The 22066-nt window shown below is 35.9% G+C and overlaps 3 protein-coding genes and 1 pseudogene across 3 annotated transcripts; all 4 read left to right on the top strand.

The window, feature by feature from the left end:
- Positions 1 to 1850: 1850 nt before the first annotated feature.
- LOC145223413 (lactadherin-like) lies at positions 1851 to 3849 on the top strand (annotated as a pseudogene).
- Positions 3850 to 7199: 3350 nt separating this feature from the next.
- LOC145225460 (lactadherin-like) lies at positions 7200 to 8836 on the top strand. The gene is made up of 6 exons (XM_080092168.1): positions 7200 to 7245; positions 7490 to 7540; positions 7603 to 7644; positions 7860 to 8027; positions 8321 to 8490; positions 8699 to 8836. The coding sequence occupies exons 1-6, from the start codon at positions 7200 to 7202 to the stop codon at positions 8834 to 8836; spliced, it is 615 nt and encodes a 204-aa protein (XP_079948294.1).
- Positions 8837 to 14258: 5422 nt separating this feature from the next.
- Positions 14259 to 15994, top strand: LOC145225451 (lactadherin-like). Its single transcript, XM_080092159.1, has 5 exons — positions 14259 to 14389; positions 14498 to 14602; positions 14839 to 15006; positions 15345 to 15514; positions 15756 to 15994. Exons 1-5 carry the CDS (start codon positions 14281 to 14283, stop codon positions 15891 to 15893), a joined length of 690 nt encoding a protein of 229 aa, XP_079948285.1. The 5' UTR covers positions 14259 to 14280; the 3' UTR covers positions 15894 to 15994.
- A 2025-nt stretch (positions 15995 to 18019) lies between these two features.
- On the top strand, positions 18020 to 21134 carry LOC145225455 (lactadherin-like). The gene is made up of 6 exons (XM_080092165.1): positions 18020 to 18065; positions 18348 to 18419; positions 18485 to 18526; positions 18754 to 18921; positions 20592 to 20761; positions 20997 to 21134. Exons 1-6 carry the CDS (start codon positions 18020 to 18022, stop codon positions 21132 to 21134), a joined length of 636 nt encoding a protein of 211 aa, XP_079948291.1.
- The last annotated feature ends 932 nt before the right edge of the window (positions 21135 to 22066 follow it).

Below are 22066 nucleotides of genomic sequence, written 5' to 3'. Positions count from 1 at the left end.
TACTTTTTATTTTGTTTTTATTCTATACTATTATATCATTAAACTGGATAACTTGGTCACATACAAGAGAACGGAATACTGCCGTAGGATTCGGTTTTTTCAGATCAGCCATCCGGGTCGAAGACAGTGCAGCACCTTCCCCAGCGAACAACATCTGAGATCTCGCCATCGATCTTTCAAAAGCAGAGGAGGAGATGCTCGACGGCAACAATTTCATCGTCGCAACTAACTGTCCTCGGGACACCCGGGTCTGCCTACGGTGTCACAGGAAACGTTCCGAGGAACCGAGCTGGTGTTTCCGTTTAGGCGGGTTTCATTTGGCCAGCAGAACCTGCGGGTTCAACTACCGTCTTATGCAACCGGACGTACCCCGCCAGGCTCGTGCGGTCGGTTGCGATCCTACGGCAGGAAATACCCAAAACGGAATTCAAACACAATTCAAATAATAGGACACTTGACTCGATAACCTACGGTTTTTTCGGTGTCCTTGCTGTTTACGCATCCGTTCAACAATCGAACTGTGATGATGATTAAGTGACTATGCAAATAAAACTTGACTTGACTATCCGTTCACGATCATTTTATGTCGTTTTTTAACCCAAAACTGCAGTTTATTTGCGACGTATTGTTCATTCAACAAAAAACACTTCATGCAATAATGTGTCACTGTTTTTATGGCGAAATAGTGTATTGCACCATTCTTGCATTAACAACATAAGTCCAAAGTTAAAAGAACAAGGTTTCAACATGATCAAAGTTGCTGTATGTGATATCGAGTAAAAGCATATTAATTAGGGCGATCTTATATTAGTACGCAAGCAGATATAAAATGAATGTGTATCTGCACGATTGTGACACGAAATATATTGAAAAATATAGGTGATCTTTTTATCAACTCTCTAAAATTTATCGAAAAGTTTTGTTGTTTCTATACACTTCTCCATATTTTCCGCCTGAAAACATACATGCAACCCATTAATTAAGATTAACATCAATTCATTACTGCATGGGATCAGCCCTGAAGCGCCTGCATCAAAAGGCTACATTTTTCTAGCCTGCGCCTTGCCTTATGGTGGTGAATGTTTGGTTGATTCGGTACGGCGCCTTCAATAGACCTGGCGTACTGTAATTTACAACCCATTAATTGTGAAGATCGGTGTCTTGCAAAATAAACATGCGCAATGGAAGTGCTGTCTCGACCATATAGTTGAGTGTACTTAATCCCGCTTGCGTCAAGCAGACTTGTACAACGCTAACATTTTTGTACTAGAGTACGGCAGTTTTGAATTCTAATGAAGTAGTCGGGTTGCAATTCCAAGCGGGCTAAATGAGATACACCAAATTGTTTTGGCTCGAAATTCCAAACATATTTTCTGCTTTTTTAGCATCATGTCCCAATACACAAATGGTTGAAAAAAGAAAACTGTTTGTAAAAAGTAAACTGTTTGTAACGCTAAAGAGAAAAACCGGTAAGTTAGATGTACCGAAATACATTTCATATTTTTTCACGACTTTATTTTGCAGTACAAAGTCAACTCCTCGTTTGTTGCAAAAAAAACACGTATATACTCGCCGATAGGTCGCGCCACCGTATAGGTCGCGCCACCGTATAGGTCGCACTATTAGTTTTGTGTTGAAAAAGTGTAATTTAGAGTTGACTCGCACATAAGTCGCACTCAAAATCTAGGGATTTAAAAGGCCCTTTCCCTAGCTTTTTTGCATAAATAACTGGTGCAATTGGTTGTTTTTTTAGCATTGAACTGCATTGCATTGAAACCGCAAAACAATGTTTTCTCAACAAATCGGGGAAATCCAACGCACGCTGAGCCGTCGCATGTGCGTGTGCGCTCATGAAACTGTCTCGCATTGGTATGTGCGTGCACGAGCGCATGCACCCGGATTCGATAGCACATGTCCACTACAATTCGCGTCTATAACTTGCACCCTTAATTTTTTATTGAAAATTAGCATAAAATTTTGCGCCTTATACTCGAATAAATACGTTATATCCGCCCGAAAAGCCGACTGGAAAATACGGTACTTGCAATAGCCGAAAACTTTCAATTTTGTTCCGACTTGGTGGCGATTTGCACTTATGTCGAGCGGATAGTTCGCACCTATATTTTTTTTTATAAAGAAAAAAGTTGCGACCGCGAGTATATACGGTAATTGTTCTAATTACGTATTTTTTGAAAAAAACAGGCACTCACTTAAGTAATCGTTCGTAAGCTACAATTTTATTATTTTCATACTGTTTCAGGTGGATGTGGGTGTGGATGCGGCTGTGGCGGAGGTCAATGTAAAAGTGGAGATGGCAAAAAAGGTGGGCGATAATAGAGCAACGTTTGGCGAGACAACTGTTTAATTTTGTTTTGTTTTGTTTGCAGGAGGCAACGATTTCAGCCAAATCAATATCCAGGCCAATAAAGGTAACATGAAGTCGAGAATAATATGTGTCTGCAACAAACAGAATGTGTAAAATTTAGAAAAAAATAATGCGAAACAAACAAAAACGGTATCTTGTGAATCGTAAAGTATTTAATAGCGACCGCTTGATGCTGTTTAGGTCTAACATTCAATAATAAACAGTAAACTAAAATTTTGCAAAAAACCTTCCTAATTTTACAAAAAGATTTTACAACTATATCTTACTTTACACGTTCTAGATTGTTTGTGCAAGTTGGGACTTAGGACCCATTACATTCCCGACGGTGCTATTACGGCATCGTCTTAAAATAGACCAAATTCAAATGATTACCATGCTCCCAAGTGGGGAAGACTTTATCAAGCTATGGTTCCTCGTGTTTCAGTTGGAGCGTGGGCAGCTGGAGCAAGTTAGTAATTTCATACGATAGTTTAATAGTGAATCTTTGACTGACTATATGTCTAACCTTAATTGAAAAAAGTTTTCTAAATACGGATGGTCAGAATGAGACTGCTTTTTTTTCAACGCGTTCATAAAAAAACAAAAAAAAACAATTGTCAGCTGAAATCAGGTTTTTGGTGAACACTAGCCACGAGCTTAAATGATTCAAGAGTACTGGGTGAGCTGTCTTTTTTTTCCACAAACATAGTAACAACTGAATCCCCCATAGGTAAATTGGCTTAATTCTAAATATTTTTAGTAAATTAAAGCTGCAAAACCAACAGTTATTTAATACAACTTTTTAACACGAAGTCAAATTTTAAAGAATATTCTGCAATTAATAGTATTTAGAGCATTTGCATTTAAGCTTAATTGATTTGACCAAAAATACATTTTGTGAAGGGAATATCGTTTTTGAAAGTCTTCCTATTTGCAGATAATGCTGATCAATGGATTCAAGTAGCTTTAGATGGAGCTACTACAATCACTGGCGTCGTTACTCAGGGACGAAATATCTATGACCATTGGGTGACAGAATACAAGGTCTCGTATTTGGCTGCCGATCTGACATGGAAAACTGTGAACGACAATTCAGGAACAGCAATAGTAAGAAAACACTACGTTGATTTTCTTGTAACTAAGTATTTTGCCGGTTTTTGTTGCACAAAAAAGGCATATTCCAGCCTTTTCAACTTTCAAATTAAAAATTAGCTCAAAAAATATGCAACTTCAAGTTATTGTTAGCAGAAACTCCGTAATCTTATCTTCATTTATTTTTTGGTATTTTTGTCAGAGGGTCTTTTTTCACAATAAATCTCATTAAGTTGGTTGTATTTTATCCACAGCTGTTCAGCGGTAACAGCGATCGAAACAGCCCGGTTACCAACATGTTCTATCTTCCTATCACTGCCCACAAACTCCGAATTCTTCCCACACAGTGGCATGGCCATATCTCACTGCGCCACGAATACTTGACCTGTTAAAATGTTTTCTGAGTTGGATTGACAAGTGAACGACGAGACATTTAGTTTTCACCTGTGATTGATTTTCATGTCATTCACGATCATTTTATGTCGTTTTAAAAGGCAAACTGCAGTTTATTTTCTATGTATAGTTCATTCAACAATAAACGCTTCATGCAATAGTTTGTCACTGGTTTTTGAGAAATATATCTAAAAGTTATAATTTGTAGAAGCCTTAAAATTTGTGAATGTTTCTCGTAATAATATAGCCTGGGCCATTTAATAACATAGCCCAATTGTTTGTAAGAAGGAACCACTGTCCAGCTTTCATCAGTGATTGCGCCACATAACGATCTTCGGAAGCAATTTTCGTTATTAAATGTTCAATTATAACAATACAGGACATTTACACTTTAAACCGACATCACCCAGTTGATTTCTTGGTGGATGAAAACTGTAATAAACGTTTTAATATATGATATATTCAGAATACTACAACAATACTACAAACACTACAAACAAATAAAATATACAGTTAAAAACGGAGTTTATACTTTGTATACAATGGCTTGTACAGATTATTAACAACAATGACTAAAACATCTCCAACACGATATATTCTTTCAACATAAGTTCAGGTTGTCGCAGGTTTAAGTTCAAAAGTGTGGTTCCTAAGAATGTTGCTTAGTTTTGTAATCAACAGTCATGTTGTCTGCATGCAGACTTAGGGTAGCTTGAGATTTGTGCGATAATTTTAGAGTAAATATTATTGTTTTGTGACAAAACAGTACAATGTAGGGGCTTTCACTTTATGCAGTTTGCAGTTTTGATTTTAGTTAAATTGTTTACATATACACTCGTTGACGGTTCGGTATATAGCTGTGTTAACGCTGGTCCATATGTCTTTCAAAACTAATCACATTCAAATTATATGTGCTGTTTTGGTTAACAACACCTAACCACAAGTTTGCAGAGTTCTTTTCAAACATCCCAGAAACTGTTTTTTTTTCACAAAACTTTTGAACTCACCAAACCGTTTATATGTAGTAATTCAAGTTTGTTGAACTGTTTACCGACTGTCTTTTGTTCCCATTGTTGCAAGTAAATCATACTAATTAAAGAGTTATTTTGCTATAGTAAGGAATGTGCAAACAGCAACCCACTCAAATTTGTACTTCGACCCAAAGAATTTTTTAGGTAAATATCCTCATTTACTGAACGTGACTTGTGTTCCATAAACAATGCTCTAATCCAGTGGTTCTCAACCAGGGCCCATAACACAGCTCATGGGGCCCATGAGCTGTCTTATGGGGGGCGCGGGTGTAGATTCACCTGAAACACCCACTAAAAGCCATTTTCTTTTTATTTTTATTCCCTAATTTAATCGACTATGTCACATGCTATTTGTCTATATTGAGGATTTTCACGATTACGGATTCCCGTTTACTCTATTCGACTTGTTTGAAGCCGGAATTAGTACCAAATTCCAACACGAGATTGCCATTTACATTTTTAAGGGGTCCACATGTCCTATAGGGTTACTTGAAGAGGAGGCCAATAAGCTACTTTTAGTGGGCAAAGGTCCACGAAATGTTGGGAACCACTGCTCTAATCCATCAGTATATTAGTCCAAAGTAAAAGTACTACTTAGACAAGGAACTTGTTTGTTACTTCGTGTGTAAAGGTTGTTTAAGTTCAACGTTGTCGCCTTATTTCACTAGGGCAGACCAAATGTTTTGATCGCACTTTCTGTGGCGAATATGCCGAGCACAAAGATCGACAAGGAAAATTGCAGTACAATAGCACGAGCGAACCCGCTTCTAGTAGTAGCTACAATTTACCGCCTCTATACCATAAAACGGAAAATTTGAAAGAGGCAAACTGGCGGCGCGCAGGTTAACAAACAGTTATCTAATATTTCAAAAAGTCGAATTTCGTGAGAGTACAAACGCTTGTGTCAGTGGCAGTCCAATTCAAAACGGCTTTGTGGCCCCCAAGTTTTTTTTATGTGAAATTGGTCCGAATGGGTCCGAAAAGTGATAAAGTTTGGCGACTCCTGCATTAGGGCTATACACTCAATATCACAATCGGTCAATAAATCGAATCAAGGGGGCATTGTGCAAAAAAACGAACTTGTCTCTTATAGGTCTGTATTTGAATGTCACTGACACAAATCGTGGCAAATATGGAAGATTTGTCTGATCACAAAACCATTAAGCGCAGCATTAGTCAGTAGTCACGCTCGCACTGGATTTGAACCGGTAGGACCTAATCGAGAATCATGCCATTAGATTTTCGAACCGATTAAAACAGCAAAGTGCTTGTTGACTAACGCAATGTGGTATGTCTTTTTCATCTAACGTTTTTTGTGCACCTGGCTACCTCAATCGATAGGGTGCATAGTTGTGCTCGCACCTATGACATGTTGTTGCATCAAATTGTGGTAATAATATGTGTGATTTTACAGCAGCATGTTTCTTTGTTTTGTTCAAACGTTTTATTGTTTCTAAAATCTTATCGCCTGTTTGCGGTTTGTTTGCTTGCAGCAACCTACGGTCGGATAGCAGCTCAAATATAGTCGGCTTCTGGCAAAGGATCTTTTTTTCTGCGAAATGCTAAAAATTTCCAAAATTACTCGACAAGATTTACATAATTAATGTGCAAACTGCCATTTCCGATAAATCTATACCTGCTTAACGCTTGGTGTGACGTCAATACTGGGACAAAGTTTCCAAAATTCTTGACAAATTACCCAGCTGTTAATATTCTACTCACGATATGCAAATTTAACTGGCATGTTAATTATTGTTTCCGAAAAATGAGAAATTTTACGAAATTCTTTTCTAGCTGCAATGTACTGATAATTCACAAACCGTACGTTCTCAATACTCCCTTATAGTGTGCTACAATGCTTCGAATTGTTCGCCTCAAATGTCTATCGGTTATTTATTATTTATTGTATTTTCTACGGTTTGAAAACTGGAGTTGTAGAATTTGTGCACAGCAGGTGACAAGAAATCGAAATTGAATGAAAGGAAGAACCCTTTTAACAAGTGATTGATGTGGCCACATAATTATCTGCGTAAAGAATTTGCATGATTCATTAAACCATCCACTACCTCTCTTTTCCATTTTTGGGCACCTATTCAGACAGTAAGACTCCAATCCCGGGTATAAATACTTGCTAAAGAATCTGTCTGATCATACCTTTCGCTACATGGGAGCAAATATGTTTTTTGTAGAGGTGCAATTTATTTTTAGCCATATTGTTTGATTTGTGATTTTGATTGACTATCTCGTTGCTTTTTGTTTACGTTTCAGAATATTTTGTAACCCACATTGAATTTGAAACTATCATCTAATTCCTAAAAATGCTTAAACAAGTTTTGGTTTTGCTGGCAGTCACAGCCTTGTGCAGTAAGTACAGTTTCTGTTGAATTTGAACCATAGAATTTAACGGTGTTTTGAGTAATAAGTTACAGTTATAAACGGTATCCACTTTGAGTTAATATCCATAAGAATTTAGGAGTGCTTGTTGTTTACGTTACCGTTCAACATTGAGAGGTGAGGATAAAGCGTCAATAATACAAATAAACTTGACTTTGACTTTTGGCTTTGCTATCGACTCTGAATCTCTATTTAAATAATGTACGTTTTTCAGGCGGATGTGGATGTGGAAGCCAATGTTGTAATCGGTATGATGGACGAAAGGGTTGGTAATAAAATGGATTGATTAAAATATTTGATTCAAATGATTCTACCTTGTTTCTACAGGGGACAACGAGTTTAGCAAGATCAATATCCAGGCCAATAGAGGTAAAATATGGTTTAAAGAAAAACATTTTTCTGTAGCACACATTATGTTGTGAATAACAGAAATTAAAAAAATGCGATAACAAGCGACAACGATTGTTTTGTAAATAGTAACGTATTGAATATATTTATAAGCGAATATATTTACAACCAAATGTTTTAAGAAATAACAATATTCCAAAAAAAGTTCCAACAACGAATATATTTAACATTCATAGATTGTTTGTGCAAGTTGGGACTGAAGACCCATTACATTCCCGACAGTGCTATAACAGCATCGTCTTATTGGCATCCTGAAGGGACCGAGCTACATAGCACAAAGTGGTCAAGACTTGATCAAGCGTATATTCCCGGTGTTTCGGTCGGATCGTGGTCAGCGGCAGCAAGTCAGTAAATTCATACAAAAGTTTATTTTTTTGATTTATTTGCTTGAAACCAACTTTTGTGAAATCAAAATTGCTTCTGTAAAAATGTAAAAGCATATGAGCCAATAAATGATAAGCTGCAGACAGTGCACACTGTTTCGACCTATAAGGTCTCATCAGTGCAGCTGGTGACGAGAGATTGATGGCTACACTAGCCAATGCGGCCGATCTCTCGTCACCAGCTGCACTGATGAGACCTTACAGGTCGAAACAGTGTGCACTGTCTGCAGCTTAAACTTGCTTCTGATGCGCAGATAATCTTTATCAATGGATTGAAGTAACCTTAGGAAAAGCTACCACGATTACTGGAGTCATTACCCAGGGACGGGACAGTCTTGATCAGTGGGTAACAGAATACAAGGTCTCGTATTTGGCTGCTGATCTGACATGGAAAACTGTGAACGACGAATCGGGATTCACAAAAGTAAGTGAAAACTAATTCTTTTTAACTAAATATTTTAATCGTTTCAGTCTTTCGCTGGATCGGTAAACAACTCATTCTGTCCATTTCAGCTCAATTTTCGGTTAAAATTTAGGCTGAAACATATAGAATTGTATTGTTCTGTCTTTAAAGTCGTAGAAATCGGTATTTTGAAAGTATTTTAAATTGAGTTGATTCCATTTTTTCTCAGCTGTTCAGTGGCAACAGCGACCGGAAAAGCCCGGTTACCAACATGTTCTACAAACCAATCACTGCCCACAAAATTCGAATTCTTCCCACCAAGTGGCACGGCCATATCTCACTGCGCCACGAATACTTGGCCTGTTAAAATGTTTTCTGAGTTGGATTGACAAGTGAATGGAATGGCATTGAGTTTTCACCTATGATTGATTTTTGTGTAATTCGCAATCATTTTATGTCGTTTTATAAACCAAAACTGCAGTTTATTCAGATGTGTCGTTCATTGAACAATAAACGCTTCATGCAATAATGTGTCACTGGTTTTTGCGAAATATATCTTAAAGTTATAAATTGTAGATAAGCCTGATGTGTTAAAATGTGTTAGCAGTCGGATGTTACGTTATGTCCACCATAGCTTGACTTAACAAAGTGAAAACAATTGTCGCTGTTTACATACGTTTAAGATCAAAAGAAAAGATATAACATGACCAAACTTGCGACCAGAATGTGATGTCGAGTGAGAACTTATAAAATATAGGATAATCATATATTAGCACGCACGTAGATATGAAATAAATAATTATGAGTATCTTTAAGCTGGCGCTAAATTCAGTGAAAGTTATATGTAATTTATCATCAACTCTATAAAGACTAAACCTTATCCAAAACCTTTGGTGTTTCTGAAGTGCATTTTTTCCGCTTAGTTAAGACATACATTGCTATTCACCCACTAGAAAGTTGTAGGTGTGAAATAAACTTTTTTCCCTATGGGTTCACTAATTTAAAAATCTAGAATATATCCTATTTATATCAATAAAACTCAGATGAAATAATTTTCTCGATCATAAATGCTGGTCCATAAAGTTTGGTGTACGCGGTGCCGTTTATCTCAAACCGGCCCGTACAATATTACCTTGTAATATAGCATGTGTCATTTAATGTAAAGCATAATTGTTTGTAAAAAAAACAACCACCAGATTTCAGATCTCATCAGTGATAGCGCCACCTAACGATCTTCGGAAGGAATATTCGTTATTCAATACTCGAATATAACAATACAGTATATTTCCACTTTAAACTAGAATCTCACAGCTGATTGCTTTGTGGATGAAAACTGCGATGAACCTTATGCTGATTCATTAAAATTTATTAAATCATTAAGTCATCCATCCTTATGAATTAAGATAAATACAATTCACCTTTGCGGCATCTTTAATATCTTATTCCAACATAACCTATTTGGATTAATGGATGGATGACATGATTTTGTAAATTTGAATCAATTATTTTAATCAATTTGATTGGAAAGAAGCTGTTTTGGCCATAATTTTAACAAAAAATAAGTAACAAAGTTGGTTTATTGTGTTGTGTTTGTGTGATATGAAATAATATTATTTAGACTTAAATTGTGGTTTGGTAACTATTTTCTTCACGTTTAATCAAATTTTGTTTATGTCGCTATGCAATACAAAAGTGCGGTTTTCATTAAACACTTTTAGTCATAGTTAAACATTTGATCAAATCATCTTTTGGGTTTCATGATTTCCATTGACTGAACAATTTAATATGTAAAAATAAAATTAGTTAAATAATATATTTACACGATTTGTGTGGGAAAACATTTGAAATAACAAACGTTTCTTACAAGTATGTGCAAACTGTGTGCTATTACCTAAATATGTTGGAATGATGCTGGATGGTAGTTTATTTGTTTTGTGTACAGATAATCTGAAGCAATGCATTGAAGTATAATTAGAAAAGGCTACCACAATAACTGGGGCGGTCACTCAGGGACGGGACAACAATGACCAGTTGAGTATGAAATTTAAAGTCACATTGCCTGACGTGGAAGTCTGTAAATGATGGTTCAGATTCAGTAGCGGTAAGTTCATGATCCATTAATGTTTGTTTTTTTTGCTTCAACAAACTTTTAAATTGCTAGGAATAGGGTGTGTACAACTGACTTTTGTGATTGAACATTTATTTTGAAATTTATTGAAGCTAAACCTTAATAAATCCTGTGGTACTATATACCTTTTAAATTAAAGTTTCACATTTACAACTTTTGCAGTTGTTCAGTGCAAACAGCGACCGAGACTGTCATGTTACCAATTTCTTTTATCAACCAATTACCGCACACAAACTTCGCATTCTACGTACCAAGTGGAACGGTCATATTTTTCTGCGACACGAATATTTGACATGTTAGGGTGTTTAGATGATCCACCAGTTTAAACTGTTCATCAATGACAATTGGATATAGTGACAATGCAAATAAAATTTGATTTGAATTTTGAATTAAATCTCATAACCTGGAAGAAATGTTGAAACATCATAAAATATTAACAAACACGCAACAGTTTAAACTTGAGTGTGCAATGTATTGATACAATCACCCAAATGGTAAATTACCTCAAGCATTTGACTATTTCTTTAACCGAAAACTGGTAACCAATAGTGTAAGTACTCGACAAACCGAAACTATCCCATTTTGCAGCAGCAGTATTATACAACAATCCAAAAAGTATACAGGTCCTAAATGCTAGACAGACCTTAAATTTGATGTTGTTCCCACTTCAAAAAAAATGTTTACAAATCAAGTAAAAAATACACTCTTGGAACAATAGCAGCCGGACGGCACCTGGACTTATTTTAGTTTAGCTACTCACGTATCACTATTTAATTATTGCTCTTTCAGATGTCCCCAGTGTATTATTATTATTCCTCTGTTTGTTGTGATGAGTTGTTTTGGTGGACACCTTCAAGCAATTATCTGAAAGCATGTGTTGTCATGCTGTGCACATTCAATAAACTGAATGTCTCACCACTATTGTACATTTGTCAACTATCACTATTACTAGTCAAAATGTTGGTTTTGAACACGTTTTTATTATTATTATGGTTGTCTCACAGGTTATCTTACTTGTGCTGTGAGGTGAATATTTGATTCACCAGCACCTATCACTGTTTTTGCTGGTCATGGTTTTTCACTTGACCCAAAGCACAAACTAATTGTTGAACATCTGCTTGCAAACCTCGTACAGATTCTACGTCGTAGTATTGATTTTTAATGTACATTTGTGTTTAAAGAATGAAAAAGAAAACAAAGAACAGAATGTTTGTTTTGCATAAACTTACGCTTTAATCTAAACCCGATGTTAATTTTTTATCTTTATTAAAATAAGTTCCATGCACTATTCAAGATGTCAATGCTTGAGTTGCAAAGACTTTCTTAAAACCAAAAATTACAACACGCGGCCAACTCAATCCTTACACACTTCAAAATAATAAAAAAAGTTTTTATTTTGTTAGCCGTCTCGGTCTTGTTCGTTGGTAAGTCGATTTATTGTATAATGCAATGTATTTTTTTTGTAAAGTAATTATACCACCTATTTAAATATTCTACGTTGTTTCAGATTGTCATTGTTTTGATGTTAATGCCATTGCCTGAGTAGTGGACGCGTTGGCTAAAAAAAGGTCAGTGTTTGATATGGTTTGGTGATACAACTGTGTTAAAAGAACATACTTGTTTTTTATATTGTCTTGTAGCGTATCTTTAAACTACACTCTACACGCGACTAGCGACGGTACTTGCGATGTTGGATCGTGTGCACGCTTCATTCTATGATGTGTCTTGCAATAAACGGACGAGAAACAAAGCGTTCCTACAGTCACTTTTTTCTTTTCAAAGGCGATGAAAGGATTGGGCAAAATAAATGTCGAAACAAACAGAGGTAATTTCCTTTAGTACAAATCGCATAAAATGTATTAAATATGTAAAATTGTTTTATAACATAGGTGTATATGGCGAATTTTAACCATTTTTTCGTAAAATAATTAGAGTTTCTTTATGCAAGTTGGGACTCAAGACCATTTCCCGACAGTGCTATAACTTCATCGTCTAATTGGCGACCAAACGTCGACGATCGACATAATCCTAAGTGGGAAAGACTTGACCAGGCGTTTATCCTGGATGTTTCAATTCTACTTTGACAAGTAAGGTTAAACGTCCTTTTTTGATATGTAGTTAATGATTTATATGTGGTGTATTTTTAACAATTGTATTAGCATGTTAGAATTACTGCATTTTACGTGACTAGTAATAAAACCCACTGTGCCTGCAGGAATCGCCTATTTGCTTTGAATTTTTTAAACAGATTCATACCGTTTATACTATGTTAGGTATAGTTCAACATCATTGGAAAATTGTTCCTTTTGCAATTAAAAAAAACGCCACATATTTTGCACAGTAAATCGTGGGGAAAAATGGTAAATACAGCTAATGTATATTGTCACCGTTTGGACAGTATAGGTCGAAACAGTGTACAATGTCTACAGCTAACTTTCTGAAAAAGATAAGTACTTTTAATTTCTTGTAAACAGAACGCTGAAACGTAGTAATGAAGATTGGTCTTTCAAAAGTAATTTTACCCTGCTTATTTTGAAACCCCGTTTTGAGGATACACGGAATGCTATTTAACACGGAATGCTATTTTACTTTTGCTTTTATTACATCAAGTTTTTATCGTAAATGCCTTGATCCTGATTGATGTATGCTTCAGCACGTTTGACATGCAAGTCATTTATTAAACGAACAACTCGCCCCACATTTTTCCCCAAATAGGGAAATGATCACTAAATCAATGCAACCTTTACCACCGGGTATTTATACACGATAGAGAAGCCGCGTTAATTATTCGTTTTACACGGATTTTCCGATAAGGTATGTTTTTTTGTTGCTGCAAACCAACATGGTTGTTTACAACAGACTTTCATTGGTTTCCTACCTGTCTGTACAAAGACGTCATGTTAATTGCCTACAGGCCGGGCCATTTAACAGATCATGCTGTGCATGGAGGAGACATCTCTTTCTGTGACCGTACTTTCCCAAACCGAGCTACAAACGTTGTACTTCAAAGGAAGCAGCTTACCAATTTCATATAATTATCTAATCGCAAATATTCGCCTGTTGTATCGCCCTAAAGGCACGCCAACTTCTTGCATTTTTTACGCCCACCACATTGTATATATGTCTTTGTTTTATGTTATGTTGGACAGTGTTGTTTACCGGGCAGTTGTAAAGTCCGATTCTTGAATGCAGTTGCTTTGAGCGTAGTGCCAGACTATTGCCATTTGGCAGTTTAATGTTTTAGCATTACGTCTTCTGTATCATAAATGTTTGTGTGTTACTTTTAATAAAATCACTTGGTGGAGTGGAACAAGGTTTTGTTTATAGACAGGTTTTCTCTTTCTAATCTAATTTAATCTTAGCTAAAATACATAATTCTTACACAAAAGCCATAAGTAAACTATAGTGAACTCAGGCTATAATAAGCATAAGCTTGAAAAATAATGTACATTAACGTAAGATTACACTCTAAAGTGGCGTTCTATGATAGCTTAAATAGCAAATTTAGACCAAAAAGCTACGTTACAGTTTTTATCGTGTGAATGTCTGTGATTTGTTTGGTAAAAGTTGTACTTTTTTTCTATTGTCATTTGGTTTTTTGTTTTAAATGAAAAAAATAAACGATTTACATCTTATTCAGCACTTTGTAGGGGTACAAAATAGGGGTACTTTGCAAATGTGATATGTGTGCACTATTTTACAGGATTTTTTACAACTTGTTGAAATTTAATTCTGACCCTTCAAAGATGTTAAAAGAAATTATTCTTCTCCTTGCGGTTACAGCCTTGTGCAGTAAGTCGGAGTACAAATTATCACTTAATTATTCGTTTCTCTTATTTGCCGTTTCTATTCTTTTAATTTTTTGTTTCCCTACCTTTATACTACTTCACACTGTTTTAGACGGGTGTGGGTGTGGATGCGTAAATCAATGCAGCAGTGGTGATGGCGGTAATGTTTTTGCAGAAGGCATTGATTTCAGCAAGATCAATATCAAAGCCAATAGAGGTAACGTGTTGAGCCTAGAATAATAGGACTCTGCAACAAACAGAATATGTAAAATTTGAAAAAATAAAATAATGAGAAACAAACGAAAACGGTGTATTGTAGATCGTAAAGTAGTTGATACTTACCGCTTAATGCCTGTTTAGCTGTATCATTCATTAGTAAATAGTAAACTAAAACATTTAAAAACGTTGTGCCTTTACAAACAAATTTTACAATCATTTTTTAATTTTTTTTAGATTCTTTGTGCAAGCTGGGACTCCAAAACCATTACATTCGCGACGCTGCTATAACAGCATCGTCTTATTTTGATTCAATGATGAACGATTTGTTTAGTCCTAAGTGGTCAAGACTTTATCAAGCTTATATTCTCGGTGTTTCGGGTGGATCGTGGTCAGCTGAACAAAGTCAGTAAAAGTGACCGAAAGTTCTGTTGAGACATTTTACTGACCATATGTCCGAAATCCAAACAAATTCGTACATACGGATGGTCACAATGAACCTGAGCATAAACCATAAGAGTACATAAAAAGTAAAACACCACATAGGTAAATTGGCTCATTGTTTAATATTTGTCGTAAATTAATACTGCAAAACCAACAGTCATTTTGTACAACTCTTTTGGTAAGTCGAATTAAGACAAAAATATTCCGCAACTAATGGTTTTTAGAGCATCTGCCTTTTTCTGCCTAACAATATATTTTGTGCAATTAATGTCAGTTTTTCTATATCTTCCTATATGCAGATAATGCTGATCAATGGATTGAAGTATTTCTAAGAGAAGCTACTACAATCACTGGCGTCGTTACTCAGGGACGGGATAATTATGACCAGTGGGTGACAGAATTCAAGGTTTCGTATTTGGCTACCGATCTGACATGGAAAACTGTAACAGGCAGATCAGGAACAATAAAAGTAAGGAAAGCTATGTCGATATTCTTGTAACTAAGTATTTTGCCATTTTTGTTACGCTTAAATGCGAAAAATACATTTTTCAGCCTTTTCAATTGCATTTGAATTAAAAACTAGCCTAAACTATGCAACTTTACGTATTTGTTGGCAGAAACTCCGTAATCTTATCTTCTCTTCCTGTATTTTTCATCAGAGGGACTTTTTGATAAAGAATCTTATTGGGTTTATTGCATTTTTTTCACAGCTGTTCAGTGCCAACACCGATCGAAGCAGCCCGGTTACGAACATGTTCTATCGACCAATCATAGCCTACAAAATCCGAATTCTTCCCACTAAGTGGTTTGGCCATATCGCACTGCGCCACGAATACTTGACATGTTAAAAAGTTTTCTAAATTGGATTGACAAGTGAAAAAAATTGAATTTGGTTTTCATCTGTGATTGATTTCCATGACTTTCACGATCATTATATGTCGTTTTATAAAGGCAAACTGCAGTTCATTTGCGACGTATTGATTATTCAACAATAAACACGTCATGGTTTAAACATGCTCAAAGTTGTTGTATGTGATATCGAGTGAAAGCATATTAACTAGAGCGATCTTTTATTAGTACGCAAGCAGATATAAAATGAATGTGTATCTGCACGATTGTGACACGAAATATAATGAACAATATAAGTGATTGTCTTATCAACCCTCTGAAATTTATCAAAATCCTTTGTTGTTTCTATACACTTTTCCATGATTTTCGCCTGAAAACATGCATGCAACCCATTAATTAGGATGAAAATCAATTCATAACTGCATGGGATCAGCTCTGAAGCGCCTGTGCAGACCAGCGATTACAGTACACTCGTATATAAATCACATTATGACAAGCTAATTGAAGACGCCATACCGAATCAGCCGGTCATCAAGCATTTACTGATATGTGGAGAATACTGAAGCTGCGTAGCTAGAGCGCAAGTCCCGGAAGGACTTCTATCGTAAGTTCCAATCCCACCGCAGGCTATATTTTTCTAGCCTGTGTCTTGCCTTTTTTGGTGGTAAATGTTTGGTTGATTCGATGCGGGTGCCTTCAATGGACCTGGCGTACTGTAATTTACAACCCATTAATTGTAAAGATCGGTGTCTTGCAAAACAAACATGCGCAATGGAAGTGCTGTCTCGACCATATAGTTTAGTGTACCTAATCCCGCTTGCGTCAAGCAGACTTGTATAACGCTAACAGTTTTGTACTAGTGTACGGCAGTTTTGAATTCTAATGCAGTAGTCGGGTTGAAATTCCAAGCGGGCTAAATGAGATACACCAAATTGTTTTGGCTCGAAATCCCAAACATATCTTCTGCTTTTTTAGCATCATGTCCCAATACACAATTGGTTGAAAAAAGAAAACTGTTTGTAGGAAGGAACCAATGTCCAGAAAGCATTCAATTTCTTGCGATAAAAACGACGAAGCGGAAAACCGCTAAGTACCGAAATCCATTTCCTATTTTTTCTCGACTTTATTTTGCGATGGCACGTTTTTTGCAGCACAATGCCAACTCCTCGTTAGCTGCAAGAAAAACACTGGAGTGCCGCCTTAATAGAAAGTGACAAAAATAACAAAATTTCCTCGAACTGCCTAATTGCTTTGTGATGAACGTACACTTGAAACAAGAAATTAGTAAATTGCAATCTTGGAAACATTGCGAGGTTTGTTTCTGCCATAGTCGAGATGTAATTTCTAACTTAGGAATTAAGACGCAAATTCACAGTTACTCAAAATCCCTTTTGTCGGCTATCATATTGAAATCAACAACATTTTTTCTTGACAGGATTTCAACGTAAATGTATTGTTAACAACCCTTTTGACTTGTTGGGTTTAAATAAGCCTTTATCTTGAAAACGCTTATGTTTGTGCAAATGTTCAGAATTTAACCCTTTTTCCCTTTTCCATTTTTCGAAATATACGTAAGTTTGCCAATTAATATTTTGTATTTAATAAACTAGGTTTTATTATAAACGATACCGCTTTAACCGTTTTTTAACCCTGTCAACTAATTGATGTACATTCCAGCACATGCGACATGCAAACATTAAGGTCGTTTGTCAAACGATAAACTCAAATCAACTTTCGGCGTGCAGCTTTAACTAATTAATGTGACATTTTCCACCGGATTAATAAATGGTACAGAAGTCTCGATAGCCATTCGTTTCACACGAAGTTACCAACAAGAAAGGTTTGATTTTGTCGTCTGAATATCTTTGTTGTAAAAGTATTTTCCTGTACATATTTTTATCTTTAATTGTCAAAGGGTTACTGTTTTGGTTTAAAATATATTTGCTTTTAAATCAAATCCAAATGTATTTATAAATTTTAAAGCGCCTAAAAGCAGTTTTACTTATTCATGGGGTTATGGATTGTGTTGTTCTAATTTGTACTTAGACAAAACATTCCCAGCGTGGGATATAAGCCACATTTTGTCAGGATTTACTTGGTCAAAATCAAACCAGACTGTTTAAAGATGTTAAAAGAAATTGTTCTTCTGCTCGCCGTCGCAGCCTTGTGCAGTAAGTAGTTATACTCACTGTTTTTTTAAGGTGTTTTGGGTGTCAAATTTCTCCAGCAGTTTCCCAAAATTTAGATTTATGGCTATTTTTTGCAAATATGACTATTTTTTGGTATTTAAATGAACACTTGCGGTCTCTCAAACCTACTTAGCGGTCACCCAAACAAAACCTTTAAAAAAAACCTGGTTATACTAAGCTTAATTATGTTTTATTGAAAAAAAACAGGCACTCATTAAGTAATCGTCCGTAAGCTACCTTTTTATAATTTTCACGCTGTTTCAGACGGATGTGGGTGTGGCTGTGGGTGTGGGTGTGGCTGTGGAGGCGGAGGTCCATGTGGTGATGGCAAAAAAGGTGGGCGACAGTAGGGTTACGATTGTCGAGACAACTGTTTAGTTTTTTTTTCTGTATTTTTGCAGAAGGCAACGATTTCAGCAAGATCAATATACAGGCCAATAAAGGTAACATGTGAAGTTGAGAATAATGGAAGTTCTTACAACAGACAGATTATGCAAATTAAAGAAAAAAACTAATGCGAAACAAACGAAAATGTAACATGCAAATTGCAAACTATTGAATAGTGACCGCTGTATGCCTGTTAAAGCCTAACATCGATTTGTCAAAAGTAAACTAAAATTTTTCAAAAATATTTTGCTAACCTTACTACTTTTTGCTTTACACTGTTTAGATGGTTTGTGCAAGTTGGGACTTAAGACCCATTACATTCCCGACAGTGCTATTACAGCATCGTCTTACTGGAGACCAGATATTGACCATCGACATGCTCCAAAGTGGTCAAGACTTTATCAAGCTTTTATTCCTGATGTTACGGTTGGATCGTGGTCAGCTGCGACAAGTCAGTAAAATCGTCCAAAAGTTTTGTTATGACTTTTAACTGACTATATTCTCAACTAAAATCCAGAAAATTTTTGCACACGCGTATGGTCAGAATGAGCCTGCTTTTTTATTTAAATGCATTTGTAAAAATACGTACGGTGGCCCACAAGTGCAATTCAACAACTTTTTGGCTGACATTGATTTTTTTCAGTGCAAACATTTATTTTTCAGTTCAAACATTTGTTTTTCGATGCAAACATTTATTTTTCAGTGCAAACATTGTTTTGGTGCAAACATTTATTTTTCAGTGCAAACATTGTTTTGGTGCAAACATTTATTTTTCAGTGCAAAAAATTTTTAGGTTCAATTACAGGGTGTGTCAAATTTTTTCAAAATGGTGGAAACGTGATAAAACTGCACATTACACCGGCTATTGGTTGTAAACCTTGGCCACTAAACAATTCAGTACTCTCTATAGTTAGTAAAAATTATAATAAAAAGTATGTTGTGGATTTAAAGTTAAGATGATTTTTTTTGCACTTGTCCACATTTACATTCTGTCTGTAGCCTACTCTCTGCACACCGTGCCAAAGACCAAAACGCTGGAGTTGTTTGTCTTAGCTGCATTGCAGGACATGTAAAATGTTGTGTTGTTTTTTCATTAAAGCTTGATAATAGGCTTCATTGTCAAGCAATAAACATCCCAATTCCTATTATTGTTTGGTTTAAAATAAAAGTCCAATACTTCAACTACCCCTTGTGTTAACTTCTCAAAAAAAAATCAAATTGTCTGTCACATCGAACAATAGTTTTCTTTATAATGCCAAAGTAAAGTAGGTAAACCGACACATATATTTAATTCAAGTAAAATTGCTTTTATTTGTGCACTATTAGTAAGTGGCCTAGTCCTTTAGAAACCATTGCTGCACATGGCTTTATTGAGCCTTCTTCTTCCCGGTTACGCCTAAACTGTACTCCCGCTTCGCTCGCACAGCCAGCTTAGCCCGCCCCCAATCTGTCCATATAGCCCTTACTTAGCCCATGTTAAATTTGTTAAGCCATTAGTTGACGTTGTTTAGTTCGCTAAGCCCAGACTTAGCCCCTGTTCAATGAACTACGTCAGTGATTCTCAACCGGGGCCCTCTGGGCCACGCGTGTCAGTTCACCAGAAACATTCGCCAAGAGACATTAAGTCATTTTTCCTTCGTGGCGTAACCCCTTTCTTTCGCAATGCACAGAAAGGATATGTTACAAATGTCTTGACTATCTTTTCTCTGTTTTTCTTCCTCATACTTTGTTGCAAGGCTTTCTTGGATAGGCCTGTCAATCAAAATTTCGGGCCTAAACGGGCTTCTCAAAAACGTTTCGGGTTCGGGCCGGGCTTCGGGCTTATACTTTCGGGTTCGGGCCGGGTTCGGGCTCAGATTTCGGGCCCGCTTGCAACTCTGAGCCGAATGGTCCGCCTTTTTCTATTTCAACGCGTTTATAAAAAAAAAAACGCCAATTGTCAATCAGGTTTTTGGTGAGCACTAACCAGTTATTTAATACAACTTTTTAGCACGAAGTCAAATTTTAAAGAATATTCTGCAATTAATAGTACTTAGAGCATTTGCATTTAAGCTTAATTGATTTGAACAAAAATACATTTTGTGTAGGGAATATCGTTTTTGAAAGTCTTCCTATTTGCAGATAATGCTAATCAATGGATTCAAGTAGCCCTAGATGGAGCTACTACAATCACTGGCGTCGTTACTCAGGGACGAAATAGCTATGACCAGTGGGTGACAGAATACAAGGAGTCGTATTTGGCTGCCGATCTGACATGGAAAACTGTGAACGCAAATTCGGGAACAGCAATAGTAAGAAAAAACTACGTTGATTTTCTTGTAACTAAGTATTTTTCCGGTTTTTGTTGCACAAAAAAGACATATTCAAGCCTTTTCAACTTTCAAATTAAAAATTAGCTCAAAAAATATGCAACTTTAAGTTATTGTTAACAGAAACTCCGTAATCTTATCTTCTTTTTAGGTATTTTTTGTCAGAGGGTGTTTTTTTACCCTAAATCTTATTAAGTTGATTGTATTTTATTCACAGCTGTTCAGCGGTAACAGCGATCGAAACAGCCCGGTTACCAACATGTTTTATCTTCCTATCACTGCTCACAAACTCCGAATTCTTCCCACCAAGTGGAACGGCCATATCTCACTGCGCCACGAATACTTGACCTGTTAAAATGTTTTCTGAGTTGGATTGACAAGTGAACAAAATGACATTGAGTTTTCATCTGTGATTGATTTTCATGTCATTGACGATCATTTTATGTCGTTTCAAAAGGCAAACTGCAGTTTATTTTCTATGTATCGTTCATTCAACAATAAACGCTTCATGCAATAGTTTGTCACTGGTTTTTGTAGAAATATATCTAAAAGTTATAATTTGTAGAAGCCTTAAAATTTGTGTATGTTACTCGTAATAATAAAGCCTGAGCCATTTAATAACATAGCCCAATTGTTTGTAAGAACGAACCATTGTCCAGCTTTCATCAGTGATTACGCCACATGACGATCTTCGGATGCAATATTCGTTATTAAATGTTTCAATTATAACAATACAGGACATTTACACTTTAAACCGACATCACCCAGTTGATTTCTTGGTGGATGAAAACTGTAGTAAACCACAAAATGATTGATTCAAATTTAATAAATCATTAAGTCATCCATCCTTTTGAATTGAGATAAATATATGCCGCCTATGCAGCATCTTCTGTATCTTATTTAAATAGAACTCACTGAAGATGCCGCATTGGCGAAATATATTTATCTCAATTCAGTTTTTTTGAAAGATTACAGATCATACAGATCAAGCTTTTAACAAGCTAAAAAGTCAGTTTCCTACTCGTAATAAACCAACGATAATTTCATAGATTACAGCATACAGAAAGTAAGACAAAACAAATAGATGCAACTTTACGCTTTGACTAAAATCAGGCGTATGAATACTACAAACAAATAAAACATATAGTTAAAAACGGAGTTTATACTTTGTATACAATGCCTTGCACGGATTATTAACAACGTTTACTGAAACATCTCCCACACGATATATTCCCTCAACATTAGTTCAGCTTGTGGCAGGGTTAAATTGAAAAGTGTAGTTTCTAA

Source organism: Phallusia mammillata, chromosome 4 (genome assembly GCF_965637545.1).
Source record: "Phallusia mammillata chromosome 4, kaPhaMamm4.hap1.1, whole genome shotgun sequence".
Taxonomy (NCBI): domain Eukaryota; kingdom Metazoa; phylum Chordata; class Ascidiacea; order Phlebobranchia; family Ascidiidae; genus Phallusia; species Phallusia mammillata.
This window is presented reverse-complemented; position numbering and strand designations above follow the sequence as displayed.